Source organism: Myodes glareolus, chromosome 2 (assembly GCF_982192425.1).
Source record: "Myodes glareolus chromosome 2, mMyoGla1.1, whole genome shotgun sequence".
NCBI lineage: Eukaryota > Metazoa > Chordata > Mammalia > Rodentia > Cricetidae > Myodes > Myodes glareolus.
In genome coordinates this window covers 118,519,481-118,544,444 of record NC_142027.1, presented here as the reverse complement: position 1 = coordinate 118,544,444, position 24,964 = coordinate 118,519,481, and the positions used below count along the sequence as shown (strand labels likewise).

Sequence of the window (24,964 nt, the reverse complement as noted above, 5' to 3'; positions counted from 1 at the left end):
CAACGCTGGCTGTCACTGTGAGCCACACTTCTCCTTAGCGAGAGGAATTAATGTCATTGTTCTTCTGAGCCTGTTGATTCTTATACACACCGTGGGCCATTTCTGACATTACCAGTGCACTTTTATCTGAAATCATTCAACTTCCAAAAGCTTTCACATCCTCGAGAGAACCGTGACCTGACACCCTAACTTTATATTTATTTCGGTCTTGCATGTGAAAGCCAGCATGCAATTATAAAGTAAGGCTTCTTGAGGCTGGGGTGATGGCTCAGTGGTTAAGAGCATTAATCTCTATTGCAGAGGACCTGGGTTCACCTCCCAGCACCCACATGGATGATCACAACCACCTGTAATTCCAGTTCCAAGGGATAGGACACCCCTTTCTGACCCTTCTGGGCCCTGTGGTCACCAGGCATATGTGTGGTACACAGACCTAATTACAGGGAAAATATGCATACACAAAAATCAATCAATCAATCAGTCATATCTAAAAATGTGTAATGCTTCCTAATTCAAATACCATCTAATTTATCTCCTGTCCCGGGATCTTCAGTTTCATAGTTTGAGATTCTTATTTTCTTCAACAGGATCTCAATGTCTCATCCCAGCTGGTCTAGAGCGTGCTATGTAGAACAGGCTAGTCTTGAACTCACAGAGATCTGCCTCTACTTCCCTAAAGCTAGGGTTAAAGACTTGTACCAGCACATTGGGATTCGACTCCACACATTTTGAGAAAGCCTGAATCGTGAGATCCAGGGGCATCTTGAAATCTTGTCTTACCCCACATGACACCCACCCTCACCCACACCAACCCCCCTTCTGAGTCCAGCCTGGTCTTGATTTTCTCTGCACACCTCTGTGGACCAGGGAGCACAATTCTCCCCAGCCCAGTTCAGCTTTGGAAGGATGAAGAACTGCCTTCGTGCACTTTTAATGCATCCTCAGCCCCCTAGATGAATGAGGTCTGCTCCCCTTGCTCTTTTGACTTTCGAGTTCCAGGGCAATGGTTGAGCAAACCAGTTTTCACAAGTTTCATCCAGTCACCACCTCTGGTTTATCCCTCCATAGCCATTAAAATGGCGGTGGGCATGACAGGAAAGACTCCAGAAGGAAGTGAATGAACAAGCTCATCACTCAGGAACTCAGTGGATCCGACTCAAGACTAGATGCCCTGCTGTGCCAGTCCCTAAGCTTCTTGCCTAGGAAGGCAGTCCTTTCTTCCTTGCTAACATACAATTCCCTTCTGGACTGGAATCATCTTTTAAAGTGAAATTTAAAGCCAAACCCTTCTCTAGGTCCAGGATCCAAGCTGTTGGTATTGCCTTTCAACTTTCTTCCTTGTTGTTTGATAGAAGCAACATTAAAAATTTCATTTATTATTATATTATTATTACACTATTATTATTATCATTATTATTGTGTATATATTGTTCAGGGGACAACTCTTAGGAGTAGTGATGACTCTATTATTAATAGTATCTTAAATTTATTTTTTCATTTTTAACAATTTTTGAGACGATAATATAATTCCATCATATCTCTCTTTCTTTTCCTCCCTCCAAACCCTTCCATGTTGCCTCCTTTGTTTTACTGAGATGGAAGATTCAGGTGACCATGGCCAGTATGGAGGAGGCAGTCAGGCCCATGGTCCAGGCAGGGTGAACTTCTCTCTAGGATTTTGCTTCTCAAGCTGGTAAGACCTGCTATGGCTTTAGGGACATGGCCAAGAAGAGGTGGAACTCTGTATTGTCAATCTACTGTGTGAGGGGTCTCAAGGTCCTTGCTGTATATCACATTCAAACTGTGTATGTTGTGATTTCACTGAAGCAAGCCCTGGGAGACTCTGCTCGGAGCAATGGCAGACAGCTGAGTGTCCACCTGGCGGAGCAGTGGAACAGAAAGCCCCGCCCAACTCTGCAGGTGCCTCACCTGGATGGTGGTCATGCCCAACTCCTGGCCAATCAGGATCTGCCCTCCTTGTAGCTTGGCTATCCTGGGCTCCTCCACCTGCATGAAGTCAGTTATCAGCTCCGTGATGTCCACCTGCCAGTCAGAGCCCAGCAGGTAGGCCAGGTGTCCCCCGGGATCAGGCGCCTCGGCCACAAACTGGGTCAAGACTCGCACCATGGCATGTTGGTACTGGAGCGTGCAGCCTCGGCCCTTTTTCTCATCATCATCTTCCTCCTCACTGTCCCGAACTGGCCTGTCAAAAGAGAGTTACTTGTTGGGGCAACTGTTGGGGACTCCATGAGTCTACTTTCAAAGAGTCCCGCTTGTTTAAGGCTCAGGTGACACACGGGAGATTCAGGGTATTTAACCTGCGCTGTGACAAGAGTTCTAACTAAACAGAATGGAGAGGTACAATGAGGGGTGAAGAGCTTCCCAAAGATCTCACTTCCTGACATTTACTCTCTACTCCCCCTCATCAAACGCTGATCGGGTTTTGTAACTCTATTCAAAAGTGTCTGGAGAGTCCCTCCCTTCGTTAACATTTTTATTAATCTATATTAATGATGTATAATAGCGGGTTTCGTGATGACATTTTCATATATGTACATGATGTATTTTGATCATATTCATCCCCAACATTGCCCCCTCTCAGCCCCTCCCACTCTTACTGATGACCTTTCTTTTACTCACCAGCCCCTTCTATTTTGTGTCTTTTGTTGTTTCGTGGGTAGACCAAGCAGTTTCACTAGGTTGCTTACAGGGACAGTGTGATAGGTTATTTACAGGGGTATTGGCACGTGAGTAACATGTCTGAACCATGGAAGACAATGTCTCTCCTTCCCCAGCGAACCTTGCCTGCCAATAGAGATCAAGGTTCAAAAGGCTCTTTGAAGACTTACACTCAGCTAATGTTTGCTGGGTGGAAGAGTTCACAAGCCCTTTTGTTCGTTTCTTAATATGACGTCCCACTATGTGGCCCAGGTAACAACTCTCCTGCTTCAGCTTACAAAGTTCTAGAATTACAGATGTACACCCTCATGCCTGGCTGCATGATTGGGTTCGAAGACAGTGACATCAATGCAGTTTGTAATCTTCTATGGCTTCTGTCACTGGCTCTCTCTGATGAAGCAAGATGCTGAGTTCTGAGCTCCCTGCCTTATGGGGACATCCAGCTGGCAGGTACCTTGTCTACTGATTAGCAGCTAGTGAGGTGTTGAGTCCTCTGGACAATGCCTGAGAGAGTCTTCTCTGCAGGAGCCTCTAGACGGGGCACCAACCTACTGGTAGACCTCAGCTTTGAGACCTCAGCTTTCAGGACTTCATTAAACCACATCTGGCTGCTTCTGCACAGAATATGAGAGGCTGAGCACATAGTCCTTCAAGCCATACTGAGTTTTAGATTAAGGCCTTGCATCATACAGCGTTCTGATTTCCTTTCTGTTGCTTTGATAAAATACTCTGATGGAAAGCAGCTTGGGGAGGAAAAGGTTTATTTGGCTCACACATCCATTTCGGAACCCATCATTGAGGGAAGTAGGAGCAGGAACTCAAGCAGGAACTTGAAGATAAGAACCAATGGAGAATGCTATTTGCTGGCTCCATGACTTACACGTATCTAACTTTTTTATATAGCCCATGACCACTTGTCTAGTAGATGGTGCTGCCCAGAGTGAACTGGACTCTTCTCTATCAATTAATAATTAAGGTAATTCTCCATAAACATTCACATAGATCAACCCAATCTAGGCAATTCCTCAATAGAGATTTTATGCTCAGATGACTCTTGGCTGTATCAAGTTAACAATTTAGGCCAACCCCGGACACACAGCAATGTGTAGCTAACATGACAAGGTTGTGACCACTAGCAACGTCCTCTAAGTCAGCACCTGGAAGAGAGGAGTGTTTACCTTGAGGTTAGTGAGATGCTGTAATCAATGCAGACAGGGACAGGTGGCTTCAAACAGACAGATGTTAGCTGGTCCCTCGCTGTCTGATACATTGTATACACTGGCCCATTCCCACCATCATTTCAGCCTCCATTAACATATCAGCAACCGGTTTCTCAGAGAGCTCACAGCCCTACGTGAGTCCATTAGCTCACAGTAGCGTTTAGATGAGCATGCACCAGACCTGGCTAGTTGTTTGCCAGCAGCAGCAGCAGCAGCAGCAGCAGCAGCAGCAGCAGCAGCAGCAGCAGCAGCAGCAACAACAACATCTACTCCAGCATCTATCCCAATTCCTGAAAACCCAGTTTTCCAAAGAAGCATCTTCAAGAACCCATCTTCCCACTGTCCACGGCACCAACTTCCTCCTCAAGCTAGATCCTCTACCAGATGTCACAGAACTAGAGGTGTGGACCTCCAAGGTGAAGACTATCAAGGCTCTCCCAGTGACCGCCAATTCCCCACCCTCTGCTGCACCACAGCCTGCAGAAGTCCCTTGTGTGATGGCACATGCTTACTTACTCAGACTTCTGCAGTGTTTCCAGTGCACGGATATGTATGCACTGAGGTCCCTGCAGTGACGGTCAGAAAAGAGAGGCTGAACTTCTGTGACTCTGTCTCTCTGGTCCTTGTCTGGATTTCTGATGGATGATGGGAGGTTTACCTCTCTACCAAATTCCACCATGTGTACAATAGGTGACACCACGCCAGACAAACTTCAGATGCTCACCAGAGCCAAGCGCTCAGGGCATCTGCTGCCTGCTTCTTTCTAAAGCCTGGCAGTTTTTTTCTTACCCCAAAATCCATCCATGTGACTCCTTCTCTAAGCTCATTTTTGTCTAAGCTCATTTGTGTTTGTGGCTTGTGGTTGGTGTCCAATTGCCCATATGGCAGGTTCTAGGCGCTTGGTTCCTGTAAGTCATCATGTAAACCCTTGCGACTACTCTTGCTTTTGCCTAGATAGGTAGTTGGCCATTTGTGTGTGTCCCTCCTCAGCCTGAGCACAGTGGACATGACTTTCTGCTATGTATGCCCAATGCCCAACACACACACACACACACACACACACACACACACACACACACACACCCATACACACCTACCTTTTGTTAGAGACAACAGGGACCCTCCAGCCTTTGATCTGGTTCAGCTCCATGTCTGAGACCTCAATCTGCAGTGGTAGCCGTGGCACCCACACTGTCATCTCCAGGGGGCTGCTCAGGTGCTGGTAGGTGAAGCTGACTATCACGTTCACCTTGCCCTTCATTTCCTTCCCATTGACAAAGACATAGTCACATCTATCAGAAACCTAGTTGGGAGGAGAAAGAGAAGCAGGGAGGAAAGAGTTGAGCTTCATCTCATTCTACAGATCGGGGAAGAAGGTTGCATCATGTTCAGGACTCATCATTGTGAAGTAAAGCAGGCACAAGCCATTGCTTTTAACGAAACCCCTGATGTCAGAGCAGATCCTGCTGGGGACTCTGAAGATGGGATTAAGGGTCTTTGATGTGCTGTTTTGGTGAGTGAAGTTGTACACATTAATTTGTTTGTTTTTCTATTGTTGTGTTTGTGGCATGCATTTGTGTTTGCATGCATGTGCATATGTGTGTACACACACGTGCGTGTGGAATACCGAGGTTGACATTAGGAAGCAGCCTTGATCCATCTTCCACCTTATTCATCAAGGCAGGGTCTCTTAATCAAATCCAGAGTTCACCTATACGGCTATTCTCGCTAGGTAGTTTGTTCTGGGTATCCCTTGTGTCTGCCCTCCAAGGGTGGGATTACAGACAGGCTGCCGTGCTCACACACTATTTATATGGGTTCTGGAGATCCAAACTCAGATCCTCAGACTCTCAGGCTAAGTACCTTTTAACTCCAGAGCCATTTCTCCAGCCTCAAAGTGAAGTATTTTGGTGGATAGAAACTAGCCTAGATTATTTGCGTTGGTCCCGGAGAGCTTCTGGTTGACCTTTTGAGAGGGCACTGGTAATTTAGGGGAGGGAGGCAGACACTGTGGCTGTTGGGGTAGGAGGCTGTGTTGCTAGTGTGGAGGTCAGAGAGGGTTGGGAATGTGGAAAGTCAGATTGGAAGCTGAAGAATCCCAGACCGATGTCTGGTTCCAGATTCCAGATTCCAGATCCTCGACCTTCAGAACTTCAAGGGATAAACACATTCTTCCAAAAGAGAGCTGGTGTGTGGTTCATTGGTCCCGGTAGAGAGTGGACCCAGAATGAAATAGAAGGAAGGACCTGGGGACAAGAATGAGTTCCCTCACCTGTGTCTGCTGGTCAGCACAGGGAGAGGAAGGCAGGTGTGAGGAACCACTATCCGCTGACAACAGGATGTGTGACACAGGTCAGGGATGCCTGTTGAGTTCACCCCAAGTATCATCTCAGCATCAGGACCACACAGGAGGCTGGCACTATTATCAGCAGCATCTCACATATGACAAATCCAAGGCCAAAGGACACTGATGACTCATAACACCCCAAGGCCATGGCGAAGAGTAAGAGACATGGCTCGCTGTCCCTCAGTCTGCCCTGCCCCCTCACAGGTGCCATGTCGGTCCCAGGACTCTTACTTTCCACCTTAAAGGATGAAAAACCTACTTTTAACACTTAAAGGGGTGTGAAAGAAAGCAGACAGAAATGAGTAGGTTGTGCAAAGATCACAAAGGCCTTTCTAGTGAAAGCCCCTTTGTCTGCTTCAGAGGCAGCGTGGATGCTGGATGCACAGGACAGGCTATTGTGAGGCTCTGCCTGGGTGGGGAGGTCGATCGATAAGTGCGAAGAGAAATGGGCGCCCGGCTCCATTGAGGCGGACTTTGTCATCTGCAATGTCTGCCAATAGCGAAGGTACTTAAATCTGATTGCATTGTCCAGTGGGACTAGCGACGGCTAGTTTATTATAATTTGTGGTCTGGCCAGAGCTTGCCTTGCTTCAGGGCCCAGGGAGTATTTAATTTAAGGCCTTTTCTCTTCCAGGATATCTGCTTAGATTCAGGTCGAGCATTCTCAGAGGATCAGACACCTTGAAAGAAAGAGTGGTTGGGATAAGGGGGCAAGAAGAGAGGGAGAAAGGAAGCAAAAAGGAAGGGAAGGAGAAAAGGTTGGAGGGAGGGGGAGAGAAGAAGGAGAAAGATGAAGGTGAAGGAAGGAGGAAATAGGGAAGGAAGAAGGAAGAAGAGGAAGGAAGGGCAGAGGGAGGAAGGAAAAGAAAAGGACATTATATGACAAATTGCTAGTAAGAGTCATTTTTTTAGAACAACCTAGTCCTTCATGACCTTAACTCTCTTGGCCTTTCTCCCAAGCAGGTGACCCAGTTAAAGGAGCTTGGAGTTCATCCCAGCCGAGAGAGCTACACAGCCTGCCTTTGTACTGAACAAGACGTGGGCTGAGGTACACTAACCATGGCTTTGAGTACGAAACTACCTTCATCATGGCTCTTTGACTCCGTGTTTGTTCTTTTGAAGTGACAACATACAGTGGTAAGTGTTGGTGCAGATGAGAAGGCTTTGGAAGGCTGTGAACTTGAGGACCTGAGTTTGTGAGGTAGGGTTGTGTGAACAAGGTCAGGAGACACTGGAGCAGGGCTGTGCACAGGCCCAATGCCCTGTGACCGTGGAGCAAGAGCTAAGCCCGGGACATCTTGTGTCCATAGATCAGGGCTGAACTCGCATGTGGTATGTGAGGTATTATTTAAGCTAAGGTTAAAGACAAGCCACCACGAGTGGGACTGGAGGCTTGAGAATCTGCCTCTGTGGCTCTCTGAAGACACCCGTGGGGGTGCAGTCCACATCCTGGACTCCGAGTAGTCAAAAGAACTGCTTAATAATGATTCCTGGATCTTTGGGATGTCAGAGCTTGCCTTCTCCCTTTGCTGCTGCTGAGTTAGGATGTGACCATCACAGGTTATAAGCTGGGAACACCAGTGACAGGTGTCCTTTTCTTGCTAGGACTTTACTCCCCTACTGCCCTACAGCTGCTACCTGGCTGTGGGTGAGATGGTGGCTGATGCCAGGCCAAGATCTCAGAGTTGGGGCTACACAATGCTGCTGGCACCAGCAGGGGTCAGAGGTCGTGGTGAGAAGAGCCCTTCCTTGGTATGAGTCACCATAGCCATCACTCTGATGTGACACAAAGGAGCCATGTTCCGAAGGCTGTACTCGTCGGTCAGAACCTGCCAAATCGATGGCATTAGTAGGCTATGCCTGACTGAGTGAGACAGATGAAGCCAGGCAAGCTCGCACAATCCTAACTATCAAAAACTCACAATGAGCCAAGAATATAATTGGGGTCCCCACCGAGCAGGAGTCTCTGTCTTAAGTGACCCCAGTCACATCACTTTCAACCTCCAGGTTGTAGGAAGGGCTCTTCTAATATAAAGTGCAGTCATGAGAGGAAGTGGAGGCAAACAGGAAATACGGTCACAGGAGAGATATGGAGGTGGACAAGAGGATGACGGGGTGGTGGTGGCATGGGGTGGGAAGTGCTTGGGCAGGACACACAGACAGTGGTCTTGCCTCAAGGGGAGACTTTGGTGATTGGTTCCTGCGCACAGTTCTCCTCAGCCTGTGTTCTTGGGAGGTCTTGGCTACAACCAAGAGACATCAGTGGCTACAGATAATACTATTTTTAGCCACTTAAAATGTTTATGTGTGTGCATACACACATGTATTTGCATGGTGTATTTAGAGGTCAGAGGTCAAATTTAACTGCCATTCTCGGGGATGCAGTCCCCCGATAACTTTCTTTGAGATGGTATTTTTTTCCCATTGGTCTGGCGTTCACCCAATGAGGCTCAGCTTGCGGTCTAGAAAGCCCCTGGGATCCTCCTGTCTCTTCCTCCACGTCAATCTTAATACCAGTGCGCATCGCTCTACCTGGTTTGGGGGCTGGACAGACGGCTCAGCAGTTAAGAGCACTGGTTGCTCTTCCAGAGGACCGGCGCTCACTTCCCAGCACTCACACGGGAGCTCACACCTGTCTGTAAGTTCAGTTCCAGGGCTTGACACCTTACACAGACATACATGCAGGCAAAACACCGGCGAACATAAAATAAAAGTAAATGTATAAAAACGTGGGATTGGGGGATTGGACCGAGGGCTTTCTGCTTTCCACACAAGCTCTTTACCAACTGAGCCATCTCCCAGGATAGATTCTTCTTAAATGAGCTTTTGGCAAATATATTTCATTGTGTATATTTAAGGTTTATGAAATGATACTTTGGGGTTAACAAATGGAGACATTGATACAGTGAAGGAAAAGTTATGTATCCCTGACTGGTATGGTGACAAGCATTTGTTTCTGTGGCAGGAACAGCTGGAATCTCATTTGCCAGGATTTCAGAGTCAAGCCTTAACAGCTGGCATCTGCAGGGACCTCCTGAGAAGTGGGGCAGAGGTCACCAGGCTCATGGTCACTACTCATGGTAGCTATGGGTGACTCAAACCGCCATCTGGTTTCACCTCCTGCCTGCTGTCTCCTGGTTCTTACCCTGCTTAACAGTCTCTCAAATCTTCCCTCAGGAAGGCAACACACATGACTCTGCCCCAAGTAGCATCCCCTATGCTCTCCCAACTCTGGAAGACCTGCTGTACCTTCAGCTGGTAAAATAGGAGCCTCTGTTCCTAAGTAGACAGGGATCCCCATGCAGGGGCTGGGAGATTCACACTGGACTTGTTTTCAGGGAACCCACTGCGGCAGGTCCTCTCCCTCTTTCCAGCCATAGCTCCAGGCGTTTAAACTTCAGACTCTCCCTCCTGGGAGATGAACCAGAGAGATTCGACCATCTAGGAGAACTGTCCAACTTCATCACTTCTCCTTCAATGATGACGAACGGTACATGTCAAATAATTTATCACCCAGCACTTTACAATGTTAGCGGCTTCAAGGAATGATCCAGTAACACTCTCGAGTTCCCTCCTTAATCCATTTCCAGCCAATCTCCCCTGCTCCGTGACGGAGACAAAGCTAATATTTCTGACTCTCGTGTGCATAATCCTGGCACTTATGTGAATTTAATGCTAGCTCTAGCTCTTCTGGTTAAATGCTGGCTGGATTTAAATCTTATCTAAATATCACATCTGTGACAAAATTTATGTTCTCTGGCTATTTTTCTGGATATAATGAACTCTTATCTTTCCTCCCTCAAACTGAGCAAACAGTGACATTCCACAGGAGGCTGGCATCTGAGTCTCAGGCTGGCGGTACCCTCTTACGGTTGGTCTTTATCTTGGGTGAAAAAAAAAAAAAACAACAACAACCCAGCATTAGTAGTGATGGGAGAGGTAAATACCGCAGCTAACATTTAAAGTTTGCTAATGCAATATGCTGTGTGTAGCACTAAAGCCTTACTCCATCTGTTCTTCATGGTAAATACACTAAGTAATATGATTTGGATGTGAAAGTTCCCCCTTCGCGCACACCTCAGAGGCTCATGTGTTTTAACACTTGACTACCAGATAGTGGCGCTGTTTAAGGAGGTTGGGGAGCCCATAGGACTGTGGCCCTGCTAGCAGAAATGAATCACTGAGAGCAGTGGGCCTTGAAGGTGGAATCTATTTCATGTCGAGGCCTGAGCTATCTACACACACACACACACACACACACACACACACACACACGGATTGGGGAGATAGCTCAGTGTGCAAAGCACTTACCTTGAAGGCATAAGGACCTGAGTTCGGGTTCTCAGAAGCCAGGTAAACCTGGACACAGCAGCACAACCCTACAGTGAGGTAGAAGGTGGCACAGGAGACTCTCAGAAGCCTGAGGGCCAACAGATTGGAGAGCATAGCAGAGACCAAGTGACCTCATCCTTTGATCTCTTCGTGTATGCTGTGGCATTTGTGGTGTCTCTGTACTCACACATAAGAACAGACGACACACACACACACAGGCACACACACCATGTGAGAGCAAATTAAATTAAATGGTAACTAGGCTATGTTCAATTCGGTGGCAAACTTTATAAGGCAGTCCAGATGTAGGGATGGAGGTTGCGTATGCAGTGGAAAGGCCAGATAAGGATAGAGAGCCGGTGGTCACATACACCCCACAGCGGCAGAGGAGACCCCAATCCTGCCATCACCTTGATCTTGCACACATATGCATATATGGTGGTGAGGAAATAGATTTCTTCTATTTAAGCCGTTCACCCCACCCTGAGGTACTTTATTATAAGTAGCTTCAAAAAGACCACGCAGTTGACAGTACAGGTGAATGCAGTCATCTAAGCAGGCCCTGGGGACCATTTTCCTACTTCAGGAGAACGCTACCAGCTTGGATGAAGAAGAGGCCACTAAGGACTCAGGGAAACTGGCCTCTTGAGTGAGTTCCATGCATCAGTGCAGACGAAAACTGGCTTTAGGGAGGGCTGCATGTCCAGAGCCTTCCCAAGGTCCCACCTGTTTAGATTACTTTATTCTTATGGTATTCCACCGAGATGCCAGCCTCTAAGAGCACCATTGTACCAAATAGGAGACGGCCACCCAAAATGGAGCTGTGTCTCTAGTTCACCTGGTGTTGTGGTTCATTTGAAAAGCTAACTGCTGCAATTGGGAAGAGGGTCTCAAATGAGGAATGTTCTAGATCAGGTAGGCCTGCGGGTTTATCAGTGTGTGTGTGTGTGTGTGTGTGTGTGTGTGTTGACTGCGAATTCAGATGATACCCTGAATACGGGAGGCGCCATTCCCTAGGCCGTGCTCTGAGCTGTATAAGGGTGAAGAAAGCTGGCTGAGTATAAGCAGAAGAGAGCAGGCAGTGAGGGCGCATTGTCTGTCTGTTCTCCGCTTTTAATGTGATATGATTAGCTTCTTCAAAAAGAGAAAACAGAAATCAAGCTAGCTGGGAATGTTTTAGAGTCGAGGTTTCGATCCAGGCTACTTCCTCCAGTGTTTGAGACCATGGGGCTCCTCTGAGAAGCAGAAGGTGAGTAAGGAATGTGTTGGGTGGAAATACTAATGAAATCAAAAGGGAAGGAGTGGCTCTGGAAATAAAGATTGGCAGAAGGGATGTTGCAAGAGGGCATTCTCGCTGTTGGAAATAGCCAAGCCCTACCCCACTGTCTTAGTTATTAGCTTCTGCCATCCTAAAGACAGCCTAGAACAGAGGGGCCGCCAAGAGCTACTTACTGGACTCTATCTTTCCTCAATACTCCCCAAGGCCAAGTGAGACCCTTCTTGAGGGAGCACGGCAGTTTCATCTTTGTGTGCCACATCACGCCTCTTAAGGACTATGGAGAAGAAAGCTACCCATGTCATTAGAACTTTTAGCAGGTGGTGTTCTTCTAGAATCCACATCACATGATCAGGAGATGCTGCCATTCCTAGAAAGCGTCAGCCACTTTCCTGGAGAAGGAGGAGCAGTGTCTCAGAACACATGTCTGTAGGCTGCCATTGTCTTTCTGTGGTTACTCATGAAGTGTGGATGGAAGATCACTTTTATAGTAACAACCACCTGTAGCCACTCTGCCTTAGCTCCAGTTGAGAGGACTTGGTGGCAGTCATAGCGGGAGGCTGCCCGGTCCATTGTGGGATGTGAAATAGCAACCTGGCTTCCACACTAGATGTCAGCAACACCCTTACAGCAGTGGGGACAACCACACTGACTTAGATACTGTCAAAGGACCCACAGGGTCTCCCCAGAAGTGCTATGATCCATGTTTTCCATGTGTTTATTTCAGCCGCACAAAGGTCTTTAGCCTATTGGATCTTAGGACCAACTACACAATTAAACAAGAAAATCCAAATGACTTGGCTGCTATTGGCCATGCGGACAACAGGGTCCTCCCAAGTCTACCCTTATAGACAGACGGTCATTGCTGTAGATAAGACATAGGGCTCAATGAGAACCAACCTTCCAGTCATCTCCTGCTCTTCCTAGAGATCCTCTGAAGCTGGAACCATCCCATCTTCTTTTTCCAGACAACTCAGACCCAGACGAATTGATGCATACAGCAGACTGTATTTTCCAAAGATGGCCATGGCCCATCTTGTCCCTCACCTTACCTCATCTTCTTCTTTCAAGTGATCCTGTGATGGTCCAGTTAAAGAGCTAAACCCAACTCCATCCTGGATTCTCTGCAAGTCTCAGAACTAGCTTAAACCACAGAATTTAATTCCAGCGAGTCTGCGATCTCTCTGTCATAGACCTTTTATTTTGCTGTCTCTCTATTTGTCTCTGCTGTCTTCCTTCATGTCTCTCTTTCTCTGCATCTCTCTCTTTTTCTCCTTCTCTCTATGGAATGGAATGGCATGAGACGGAATCCAGCCAGATCTCAGAAGAGCAAGGCTCTGGGGATGGAAACTGGGAAGACTCCCCGCTATCGCCTGGGAGCTTTCTTACCTGCTTCCTCCCATGCTAACGATGCCTTTCTTACCTCCAAGAAGCACAGAGGACACAGCTGTCAGCGAGTCAGTGTATATGCATTATTTCTCTCACACATGTATTTGAGTGGGTCTGGAAGTACATGTGCAAGCAGGTGGCTGTGCATGTATGTGAGCATGCCTGTAGAGGCCAAGGGATCAGGTCAGGCATCTTTTTTAAAAATCATATATATATATATATATATATATATATATATATATATATATATATATGTTTGCAGAAATTGTGAAGGACAGAGACAGTTCCTCATAGGGAGAGACTATCCATGCATGCTACTGTTCACCAATGCCCACCGAATATGAAGGCTCTCAGTCATGTGGTAGGTATGTCCCCACCAACGTCTTTGACTCTGAGCAGAAGGAACTCTTTCTCCCCAGATTTCCTCATACAACACACAGATTATTCTGCCTGGGCTTCCAGAGGGCACATGATGGTCATGGTATATCCCTTGCCCTGTCCCTATCCTCACAGTAACCAAAGGAGGGCAGAAGAAGAAGAAGAAGCAACAGCTTCTGTGAGTTGCTGGGTTAGGCTCATCCCTCAACCTGTGAGCATAAGGTGAGCAAGTCTCCCTCCAGGTGACTGGGCAAGGAGGAAGCTTATCCTCTGTGAATGGAGAGGATAAACTCACCGCTCCTTCATTTGGGTGGTAATGGCCAGAGCCTTCCTAACAATAGCTCACCTCTCTCATCCATCACCATGCTGACTTGTCTCTGAATGTGTTCATCACAAAGCAACTTCACAGCAATTCATTCTTTAAAGAGGGCGTCCATGTCCTCTCTTTAGCTGGCTGCATCCTATGTAACAGGACGTGTTTTTTTTTTTTTTTTGTTTTTGTTTTTTTTTTGTTTTTTTGTTTTTTTTTGTTTTTTTTTCACCCTGTAGTGGATGGTTTGTCTCTGGGCTGGATAACCTGTGTGAATGACCTCTGTGATGGTTTGAATAAGAATGGCCCCCATAGGCTCATATGTCTGAATTCTTGGTTCCCAATTAGTGGAAGTTTGGGGAAACGATTAGGAGCTATGACCTTGTTGGAGGAGGTGTGTCACTGGGGGCTGGCTTTGAGGTTTCAAAAGATTCACTCCATTCCCAGTGTCTCTCAGACGTAAAGCTCTCAGACATTCCCATCTCCACACATTTGCTCAGCCATCACGGACTCTGACCCTCCCAATCCATAAACCCTAAACTGAGTGCTTCCTTTTGTAAGTAGCCTTGGCCATGTTGTTTTATCACTGCCTTCGAAAATAACTACGACAGCCCCCCTTGCAGAACTAGGTTCTGCAGTCGTCACCTTGCTCGACCACACACAACAGTCTTGGAAAACAGCTCTAGTTAACATTGGAAAACGTTAGGTCATCCCCTGTGGATCCTTCTTTGATGAATGCATCGGGGGCTCCCCCTGCTTCTCCAGGGATGAACTCTGCTGTTGCAGCAGTCTGGCAGACTGCGCATGGTTCGCTTCTCTATGTTCTTTTCTGCATCTGCTGGCAAGGTGCCCATCTATCTCACTTCTCTACCTGGCTCCTGGTGGTAATGGGGGATGACTCATACCCTGCAGGCTCAGAGGACATGTGTCCCCGGTTGTGGTGGAGCAGTTGTGGCATCCCGCAACAAGATGGGAGGCCCAAAGGCTCTGGTTGACCTCTCTCTGGGTAGGCCAGATTATGGAGATTCCCGGGAGTCCTGAGCTACCTTATTTTATCTGCCATGTCTGGGAATTTGCATCTTCACTTATGGTGCTTCCTGAATACCAGACATCTTCACCACCCTGCAGAATGAGCCGTATGCTGGCCCTGCCTGTCCCTGTTCACTTGCGGATTAGTTCACTCAACCTGTTTCTACCAACATTTTATTATGAAAAGCACTAATCAGAGGAAAACTGAAATTGTTCAGTGAGCACTCACGCCCACTGCCTGACTTCTATAATTAACGTCTTGCAGTATTTGCTTTATCACAGATCGGTCCACCTCACAGCCCTCCATCCATCTGCTTTTATGATGCGTCTCAAAGGAAGCCATGAACACCCACTTCTCATGCCCCCGAAGGCTTCAGACACATGCTATTAACTGGAGTTCAACCATCATTTTAAGTAATATAACAAAACAAACCACTTGGTACTCTTATCAGGAGCAGGACACTGTTACCACTGGACATCAGTAAAGTTAACTCCCCTCAAGCAGGTACAAAAGTAATAACTATCAGGAGAAACAGGAAATTGGGGGTATATAGCATGAGATCTTCCAGCCTGGCTGGGTCCCTCTGGGTAGGTGTTCTGGTGTCTCTCTGGCTGTGTGACTGTGAACGGCTCGCTTCTTTGATTCAGTTCCCTATCTGTGAAATGGGGACGAACCTAGCCTCATCAGACTGTTTAAAGACCCAGTGAGCTACTGTATCTAAAGTCCCTGGGCTTTCTGCAGTGCAGCATTTACTCCCAAAAGCACCTGTCTACATTAGGTTTCAGCCAATAAAGGCCGCTGGCAACAGAAAAGTGCGCGCCTTCCCTTTCAAAAACCTCACAACCTGGGTTCCATCCTTAGGACCCATGCTTGAAAAAGATGAATTATTTCTACAAGTTTCCCTCTGACCTCCAGACGCAAGCTGTGCCATATATACCTCCCCTTAATTTAATAGACTAAAAATCAACTTTAGTTTCTTTAAATTATAAAAATAACAGGGCTAGAAAAATGGATCAGCACTTAAGAGCGCTTGCTGTTCTTGCAGAGGACCCAGGTTTGATTCCAAGCACCTACATGGCAGCCAACTACCCTCTGTAACTCTAGTTCCAGGAATCTGATGCCCCTTCTGGCCTCTGTGGGTAATGCATGTGTGTGGTGCACAAACATACGTGCAGGCAAAATACACATAAAATGAAAATACACAGGTTTTAAGTCAGGTAGTGGTAGGCGCATGCTATTAATTCCAGCACTCAGGAGGCAGAGGCAGGCAGATCTCCATGAGTTTGAGGCCAACCTGGTCTACAAGGTGAGTTCCAGGATAGCCAAGGCTATACAAAGAAACCCTGTCTTGGAAAACCAGCCAACCAAACTAACCAAACAAAACATAACTCTTTAAAAAATAACATATATACAAATAAACATTAGATATATATGGTCATTTTCTTTCTGAGTGATATGCCCAAATACCTGACAAGGAGCAACATAAGGGAGGAGTTTAATATGGTTAACACTTTGAGAAGGGATACAGTGGTGGCCAGGGAACCGTGGGGCAGAGCAGGAAAGAGCATGGTCCAAGAAGATGTTCAACACCCTCTTGCGGGCAGTGGAGTTCAGGTCATGGTGCAGTGTGGACCTGTGGCTGCATCTCGGAGTCACTGGGAGCTGGCCAATGTGCATCACATTGGGCTCCGTAACTATATAGCTATAAATGGGATCAAGCAAGTGTTCTTCTCCCAAGGTGGAGCCACCACAAGGATATATCCTGAAGGGAGAAGCTGGCACATGACTCCTAGGCTAGGGCTTCCCAGTTCTCTGTTATAGGACGAGTATGAACAGCCACCACCTTCAGGAGTCCAGCTGGGCCTGCTCATCAGAGATCATCACAGCTGGGCCTGTTGGTTGTTGATGCTCCCTCTTGGAAGGAGAGGGTAGGGAGGGTCATGGAACTTTTCCATGAGTATCCAGCTGCCCTTCCCAACCAGTTACAGCTAGTTTTGCCCCCAGTGCACGTGACCTCAGAGTTTCAGGGAAGGGCTAGCCCAGTGGTTCTCAACTTTCCTAACGCTGTGACCCGTTAATACAGTTCCTCATGTTGTGGTGACCCACAATCATAAAATTATTTTCAATGCTACTTCATAACTGTAATTCTGCTCTTGTTATGGATTGTAATGTAAATATCTGTGTTCGCCAAAGGTCTTAGGTGACCCCTGTGAAAGGGTCATTAGAGCCCCACAGGAGGTTGAGATCTGCTAGGGTAGAGGATATAGGTGGGGAAGAACGAGCAGAGGGGCTCACCACAGTCACGGACCAACCATCATCCCTGCTGGGTGTAGAGCTTCTATTGTGGCCGCCACGATCCTGCCAATAAACCCTTGCCCATGCTCTGGAAGGAAGCCTAATAAAAACCATTGATTTCCCACAATGAACCATGGTGGATTCACCCCCCAGTTTGTCATTAAGATCTTATAAGGAGGAGAAGATGCTGTTCATGTCTTCTTCAGGTAATGAATGTTACCAGCACGTTCCCATCACAAAGGCCAAGCTACCGGACAGAACAGTGGTTCTCAACCTGTGGGTCACAACCCCATTACATATCGAATATCCTGAATATCAGTTATTTCCATTACGATTCCTAACAGTAGCAAAACTATAGCCATAAAGTGGCAATGAAATAATTTGATCGTTGGGGGTCACCACACCGTGAGGAACCGTATTAAAATGCCATAGCATTAGGAAAGTCAAAAACCACTGTGCTAGAACATTGTTGATACCAGCGAAGCTGGCCGTGAGCACATGCCTGTAAAATCCAAAGTTGGCAGCAGAGCACACCAGGGACAGCCAGGCTGGCCAGTACAGGGCCTTCTCCCAGGCAGTTCCTACCCTCAGCTGCCCTGGGACACTGTAGCAAAGGGCTTAGTGAAGACTCGGGAGGTCTCCTCAGGGCTCCTGTGTGGAATTTCCATGGTGGAGGGAAAAGAAAGACCATTTTCATATGTGTATAAAACTTCTGGAAGAATCCACAGGAGAAGCTACATCCCCTACAGGGAACAGAGAAGAAGGGACACGGGCCTCGAGCCATGGAGCACTTGTAGCCCCAGGAGTCACAAGAGGCGGGAAGGCTCCACCCAGTGAGTGTCGTGGATGCCTGGATGCCAGTTTCTATCCATTATGGTGGTGAGAGAATGAATGTTGACTTTACAAGATGACCCAGTTTGTGGCACCTGAAGAAAGCTAAACAGCTGCTACATTAGCCTTCTCCACCAGGCTTTAAAGTCTGCCTGTGACACACCACTTGTTTGAACTGCCACCGAGAGCCTTGAGAGGCTGGATCCCCAGCCCAGGCAGCGATTCTATTATCCTTGCTGTCCACAAAGGCTATCTAAATGAAAGAGCCTCATACAAAGTCAGATCACTCAGCACTTCTGAGAGCACCAGCTCAATCTTATCTTCTAAGGTAAATGAGAGCTTCTTCTGGAAATTTCCTCCCTCTCAATCTTTCCAAAAAAGCCTGGCTTCCTCGGTTGCGCTGAGCCAGAGGCGTCTCTGTCAGTGATGAGCAATTCGAGGGACAGTCAGCCTTCCCGGAATGAGGGTAAGCAAGCACTACTGACATGTGCCCTTCAAGTGGATCTCCTTTGCCAGGTCAGTGTTACTGGTGTCCTCTGGGTAGTGTGCCCTTGCTGCCTCCACAGAAGCCCCTACGGCTTGCTGTAGGTGACAGGTAGGAGAGGGCCATGATCAGAGACACTTGCTCCATTCCGGACACTCTGGCTCCTGCCTCTCCAGTAACTAAGTTATTCATTATTCTTTTTAATAAATTGAACAGCTTGGCATCTGCATAAACCAGCCAAGGGTTGTATTCTATTATCTGCAAATAAGAATTCTGGGAAGTTGGAGCGATGGCTCAGCAGATAAAAACACCCCGTGCAGCAGTTTACAATTGCCTGGTACTCCAGTTCCAGGAGATCTGACACCTTGGTCTCTGTGGGCATTGCACACACATGGATTCACAGACATACACACAGGTGAAACATGCATGCACATAAAATATAAACAAACAAATCTTTAAAGATATTCTCAGCCTAGTGGAGACTGTCACATTTGTACATTTGTTAAAAAGAAGTATGGCCTGTTGTCTGCGTGCTTATTATGGCTTCTGTCCTGTCTAATTGAGACAGAATTGAGACAGTAATGACTTTCATAGACCTGAAGTGATTTTGGCCTGCGACTCATTATGTCGCCTAGGTTGGCTTTGAACTTGGACAATCCATCTGCCTTGGTGTTCTAAGTGCTGGGATTACAGGCATAAACACTCAGTTTATTGGATTGGAGCATAGACAAACCGTGACAGGACACTGTAAGGCAGTCACTGTCTGGACCAGGAAGTTCCCCTGGAGACAGTGCAAAGGGAAACCCTGCAATTTACCTAGAGAGGCAGGAACACTGTGTATGTGGGGGGGATGCTCCTGAGTCCCAGCTTAATGCCTCCAAGTCAAGGTCATTCAAGATGTTTTTGTTTGAGAGTCTCATGTAGCCCAAGTTGGCTTTGAACTGGCTATCTAGACACGGATGACTTGATCCTCTTGCTTTCACCTTGGTTTTGGCATGCACTACTACACCTGGTTTATACCATGTGGGGATCAAACCCAGAGCTTCGTGTGTGCTAGGCAGTCACTTTGTTAACTGAGGCACATTCTGGCCTTTGGGGCACATCTTTAGAAGTATCCCATGTAAAATAGAGGGAAGTTAAATCCCTCAATATCAATGTCTATATTGTTATACATTTATGATTACTTTTTACTATTTATATCTTGCCTGTGGCCTTTAGCTAGGCGGCATCTTCAGCCAACTAAGATGTCTCAGTGGCTGCACAACATTGGAGTTACTACTGGGTCTCCTTGGGTCTCAGTTTATTTTGCTGGCATAGTGATGCTGGCATGTCTTACATCCTTGGACACCTCCTGCCACTCTACAGCATTGACTGCACAGAAGGGTCAATGAGTGTTGCAGCCGTGGGGGAGAGGATGCTTGAAATTTTGTCTTCTTTCATTTAATCAGCACAGATAACATATCTCGCATATGAAGCCATTCAAGGCTGCAACATCCCATCCACAGCCAAGGGTTTGGCTAATTGGAGAACGAAACCATGCCAGCACTGCGGTGGGAGGGGAGCAGCGTGCGATAATGACATTATAGGATGTGCGCACTTGGCAGAGATGAATGCTAAGTAGTGACTACCCAGAATTAGCACAGGGGCCTTCTTTTGAACAGATTTCAAGGGTCTGACGGAATGAGCCAGTCACGGATGGCTATGATCATCTTGGTACCACCAAGTTCTCACAGTCATGAAGAGCTCATCTGCTCATGATTAGCATCAGGCAGTTACAAACGAGCAGCTGGCTTTACACGATGGGAGGGATATGCCGTTAACGATCACAGACCTGTCACTGGGACAATGAAATGCTTGAAGCTAGCAGGAGGATGTCACATCTCCAGGAACACGGGGCATGTGACGGCCCACAGCCGAGGACCAAAAGAGTAGGCAGCTCCCATGACTTGTTTGCTTCAGAGCCACTCGTTAGAGAAAGGCCAGCAAGCAGCGGACCCGCTCACCATCAGAGTTTTGAGAGAGACAGGCAAGAGCGAAATGAACACGTACATCTGCTCTGGGGCCTCTCATGGCACTGACACCAGAGAACGCGTTTCCTCGATGTGTGGCATCTCCATCATTCACACCAGTAAGCCTTTTTCTAGCCTGCCTTGTTGTCTTGTGGAGGAAATTTAGCACACTCTGCAGGATGCCGGGCCCACCAAAGCTATCATTTTTCTGTGTGCTAGACATCTCCTTGCCTTCAAATCTGAGCAAGCCCAGAATGGTCAATGCTGACTTGATTGTAGCATCTGAGACTTAATAACAGAGCTTCCTGCAGGTCCTCAAGGTGTCTCGGGGGTGACATTTCCATCCACACAACGTACTAATAATAGCAGACCAGCCAAATGCATGGGAACAATCTGCCATGGGAGGGTCATAGGCCCAAACCACCCTCTAGCATTTGTTAAATGTTGGAGGTTTTAAGAGACACCTCCAGCTCTCCCCCAGACTTCTGACAGGACCAAAGGACAGGGCCATACAACATCAGAGCTAAGAATAGAGAAATGAATTGGGCAAAATTATGGTGATGTTTTTTGACCAGATGGAGGCTCCTAAATGCCTTCTGAATATGTCTGGCTGACCAAGATGTCAACACAGACAGATCTGTGTCTCTCAGTTTTCCCAACCATCTTCTAATTGCAGGGGTTATCAACAGCACGGGCCATGACATTTGGACACCCTGCCCGCTGACCACACTGTCCCATGGCTTTAAGGCATCAGTCACCTGGGTACCTGAGGGAAGGTACTTGGACCATGCCTAACGTCCTGGGTGGCCTGGGCCTGTAGGGTTTCCTGGGAAACCAGATCAGAACTGGATGAATTATGACAGCCAGCCACTTCCTGCTCTGCCACCTGAATGCATACGTGTACTGGAGGAGGGAGGGGTAACATCCTTGTGGGGCCTGTGAGCATCAGGGACAGGTGCTATTGAGCTAATCTACCCTGGCTAAGTGTGTCTTCAGGAACTTCTAAGGTGCATTCTGGCCGCATCCCTAGAGGGCTCTTGGCAAGATGGAGTGTTAGTGTCTCTCACATTGGCTTCCCTCGCTCCCCCCTTAGCTATTCCTAGCCCCAAGCTTGTCCCTTGCCGTCACTTTCTAAAACAAAGAAGGATCAGCTCACACGCTGCCAAATCAAAGCACTATTTCTCTTGGGGAGGCAAATCAAGAGACAAGTCCTCAGAGTGTCTCCTCTGAATGGAACTGCAGTCACATTCTTGAGATCCGCTGGGCCGACTTGCCTGAGCCCCTCATAATGAGATCTGTGGACCATTGATATTCGTCCTCGGTGGAGGGGTCAGGAGGGTCATTGGAGTTTCCAGCCCCCCACCCAGCCATCTGCATGCAACTCTGCTCTAATTACGTGTGGTCTCTGTCTAGGGAAGGGGCTAGAATACATAGGCTAAGGAATACCAGGGAAGGAGACTCATCTATGCAACCACAGAGAAGCCATCATCCATGCTGGGTGAAGACTTTCCAGTGTGGCTGCTATGGGGTCTCCCTATGCTCCTGGTTGTAGCCCCTCACCCATGGTCTGGAAGTGAGCTTAATAAACTCATTGGTTCTCCAGGATGAACTTGACAGAAACACACTCTCGTTTGTAGTTTGGATCTTATAAAGAGGGGGTAAATATTGTTCATCCCCTCCCTCTGACTGGGGAGGAATTTCAGTGATAGGTTTGCTGAGATTTTATTGTGTGCTGTATCAGTCACTATGTGATATCTCTGGCTTTCTGTCTCTGAGAGGGAGGCAGTGTGCCTTATCTGCAAGGACCAGGGCTGGGGGCCATCCATCCCTCAGTGACAGCCCTCTTGAGTGATCTCATCTGAAGATCACTATATCTTGGAGTGCTTTTCTTTCAGGGAGCCTACACCTCGTGAGTGATCAGAATGGGGGTGTAGAAAGCTGATGCCGTCATCCAGCTGAGGAGATCTTGGAGCAGACCTGTGGATCTCTAGTGTTGTCCTTGATGGTAGCCTTGAAGGCTGACCTGCAGCTTGGCTGTCTCCTGAAGCGTCTACCTAGCACACACACCCTCTAAGACCTTTCCATGCGTATGAGACACAACAGCTTAGCAGAAACTTGCATTCTAGGAAGGGAGAAAAAAAACCCCAAAAAACCATGTCTCTTTAAAGCGTGAGGTTGACAGAAGAAGTGAAATGGGGGTGGAAGGCGCAGAGTGGTTGCTCCCCATATGAGAACCAGGGTGCTTTCTGAGGATGCTATACTCGTGAGAAGCAGCCCCAGGTAAAGATCATCCGACTGTAGGTTCTAGAAAGGAACACAGCAGCACCTGCATGCTCCGGAGGGTAGAGCCAGTCTACAGTCTAGCTAACAAAGGAGAGTGTGCGGTAGCTGAGTTCATAACATGTGGCTCTCTGCCTAGAAAAATCACCCAGGCAGACTTCAAACGCCAGGGCCCAGACTTTTTCTTTTTTTGGGGGGGGGTGTCTTACATTTTATTTACTTTGTATGTGAGGGTGCTGTGGCATGCATACAAAGGCCAGAGGACAAATTACTGGAGTCAGCTCTCTCCCTCCCCCATGTGGGTCCCAGGGACTGAACTCAATTTGTCAGGCTTAGCAGCAAGGGATTTTACCCGTGGATCTATCTCTTTGGCCCTCATGCAAAGATTTTGTTTCAATTGGGCAATGGTGGCAGGGACTATACAAAAGATATGTTAAGCAACACCTAAAAAAATAAATAAATCTTAAAAATCAAATTGCCAGCACTAAGAAGGGCCAGCCTCCCTCCTCTCACGCCCAGTATGCTCTCTCTGGCTTCAGGATTTCAGTAGAAGCCATTAGGCCCCAGGGAACTAATTCTAATAATTAAATTTCTACCAAAATATACTTCTCAGCTCTTGGAAACATTAAATTAAATCTGAAATTAAAAGCAAATATTTTCTTAATATCATCCTGAAACTTTTTCAGAGCACAGACACACACACACACACACACACACACACACACACACACACACACCAAACTTTGAGCTAGGCTTCTTCTGAGTGATTTTAAAATCCAGCCACCCTAAATTGTTGACACCAAGTCTGCAAAAACACGTCAGGACTAAGCAATTATCCTCTGTTGACAAAGGAGTTGAGATCAAAGTTTTATCCTACCCTTCATTGTCATGTTTTATTCATAATAAATAATTTAAAAACCATTTTAAGGGGAAGAAAAAAGATGCTGCAATCAACTGACATAATAAGAAAAAGGAAGTTTTCTGAAATTACCTTAAAGGTCAGTAGCTTTTATTTAACAACAACTGACCATTAACGCCATCAGCATCACCACTATCTTTATCACTATTATCATCTCGTCACCATCTTCATGACGATCACTACAACCACCATCACTATCATGACCATTATCATAACCCTTGTCATGACCCCCATCACCATGACCACCATCATCACCATTATCATGACCATCATCATTATCATGACCATCATCATCACTGTTGTCATGACCACCATCACCACGACCCCCATCACCACAACCATCATCATCACCATTGTCATAACCACCATCACCATGACCACCATCATCACCATTGTCATAACCATCATCATCACCTTCTACTACTGACCATTACATTTACCAAGTTAGAAATTCAGGTCACAAAGAGGCCCAAGACCCCACTGATAACTTCAGTTAAGACAGAACCTACTCTTACTGAATGCAGATCCCACAGTGCTCATTCCTCTTTGAATCTGATGCCCAGCGTAACGACGGCTTTATATTTGCATCCCCCCTTTAAGGTGGTTGGGTCCATTATGATGCAGTGGGAAATAAACTTGTGATTCCTGAGAATATTTTACTTTCCTGATGTATTCTCTTTTCCTTCTTGATTCATTTATCTTGTTTAAAATATGGGCATGTCACCGGAGCCATGGCAGCTATCTTGTAACCATGCAGCAAGTGACGCAAGTGACATCAGCAAGAAAACATGATAAAAACGGTACTTCACAGCGAGAGGAGAAGCCCGTCTCTGTATCAGCATCACCTCTGTATAAGCAGCAGCCCTGTGTTAATTCTCCTGTGTTACAAATAACTTCTCACTTGTTCTATTTATGTTTACGCTGCCATTGCCAGCAACTACAACTATCTGACTATTTGCAGCCATGTGAAATCTTTCTAAAAACTACTTTGGTCTTGTATGTACATGCGTGTGTACACATATGTATAGGTATATGTATGTCCGCAGAGGCCAGAGGAGGATACTGCATGTCTTCCTACTGCTCTCTTCCGTATGCACTTGAGATAGGATCTCGTAGTAAACCACTGGGGTAGGCTGGCCAGACAGCAAGAGCTCCTTACTTTTCTGTGTCCAGTCTCCATTGATA

At 47.0% G+C, this 24,964-nt stretch overlaps 1 protein-coding gene across 1 annotated transcript in view; it reads right to left on the bottom strand.

The window, feature by feature from the left end:
* Tmem132d (transmembrane protein 132D) overlaps window positions 1–24,964 on the bottom strand; it is a 618,857-nt gene that overhangs the window by 7,924 nt on the left and 585,969 nt on the right. Inside the window, exons 6-7 of the mRNA XM_087903615.1 lie at window positions 4,997–5,202; window positions 1,930–2,203 (exon numbers count right to left, since the gene is read on the bottom strand). Coding sequence (XP_087759741.1) covers window positions 1,930–2,203; window positions 4,997–5,202 — 480 coding nt within the window. The remainder of the gene's footprint in view (window positions 1–1,929; window positions 2,204–4,996; window positions 5,203–24,964) is intronic.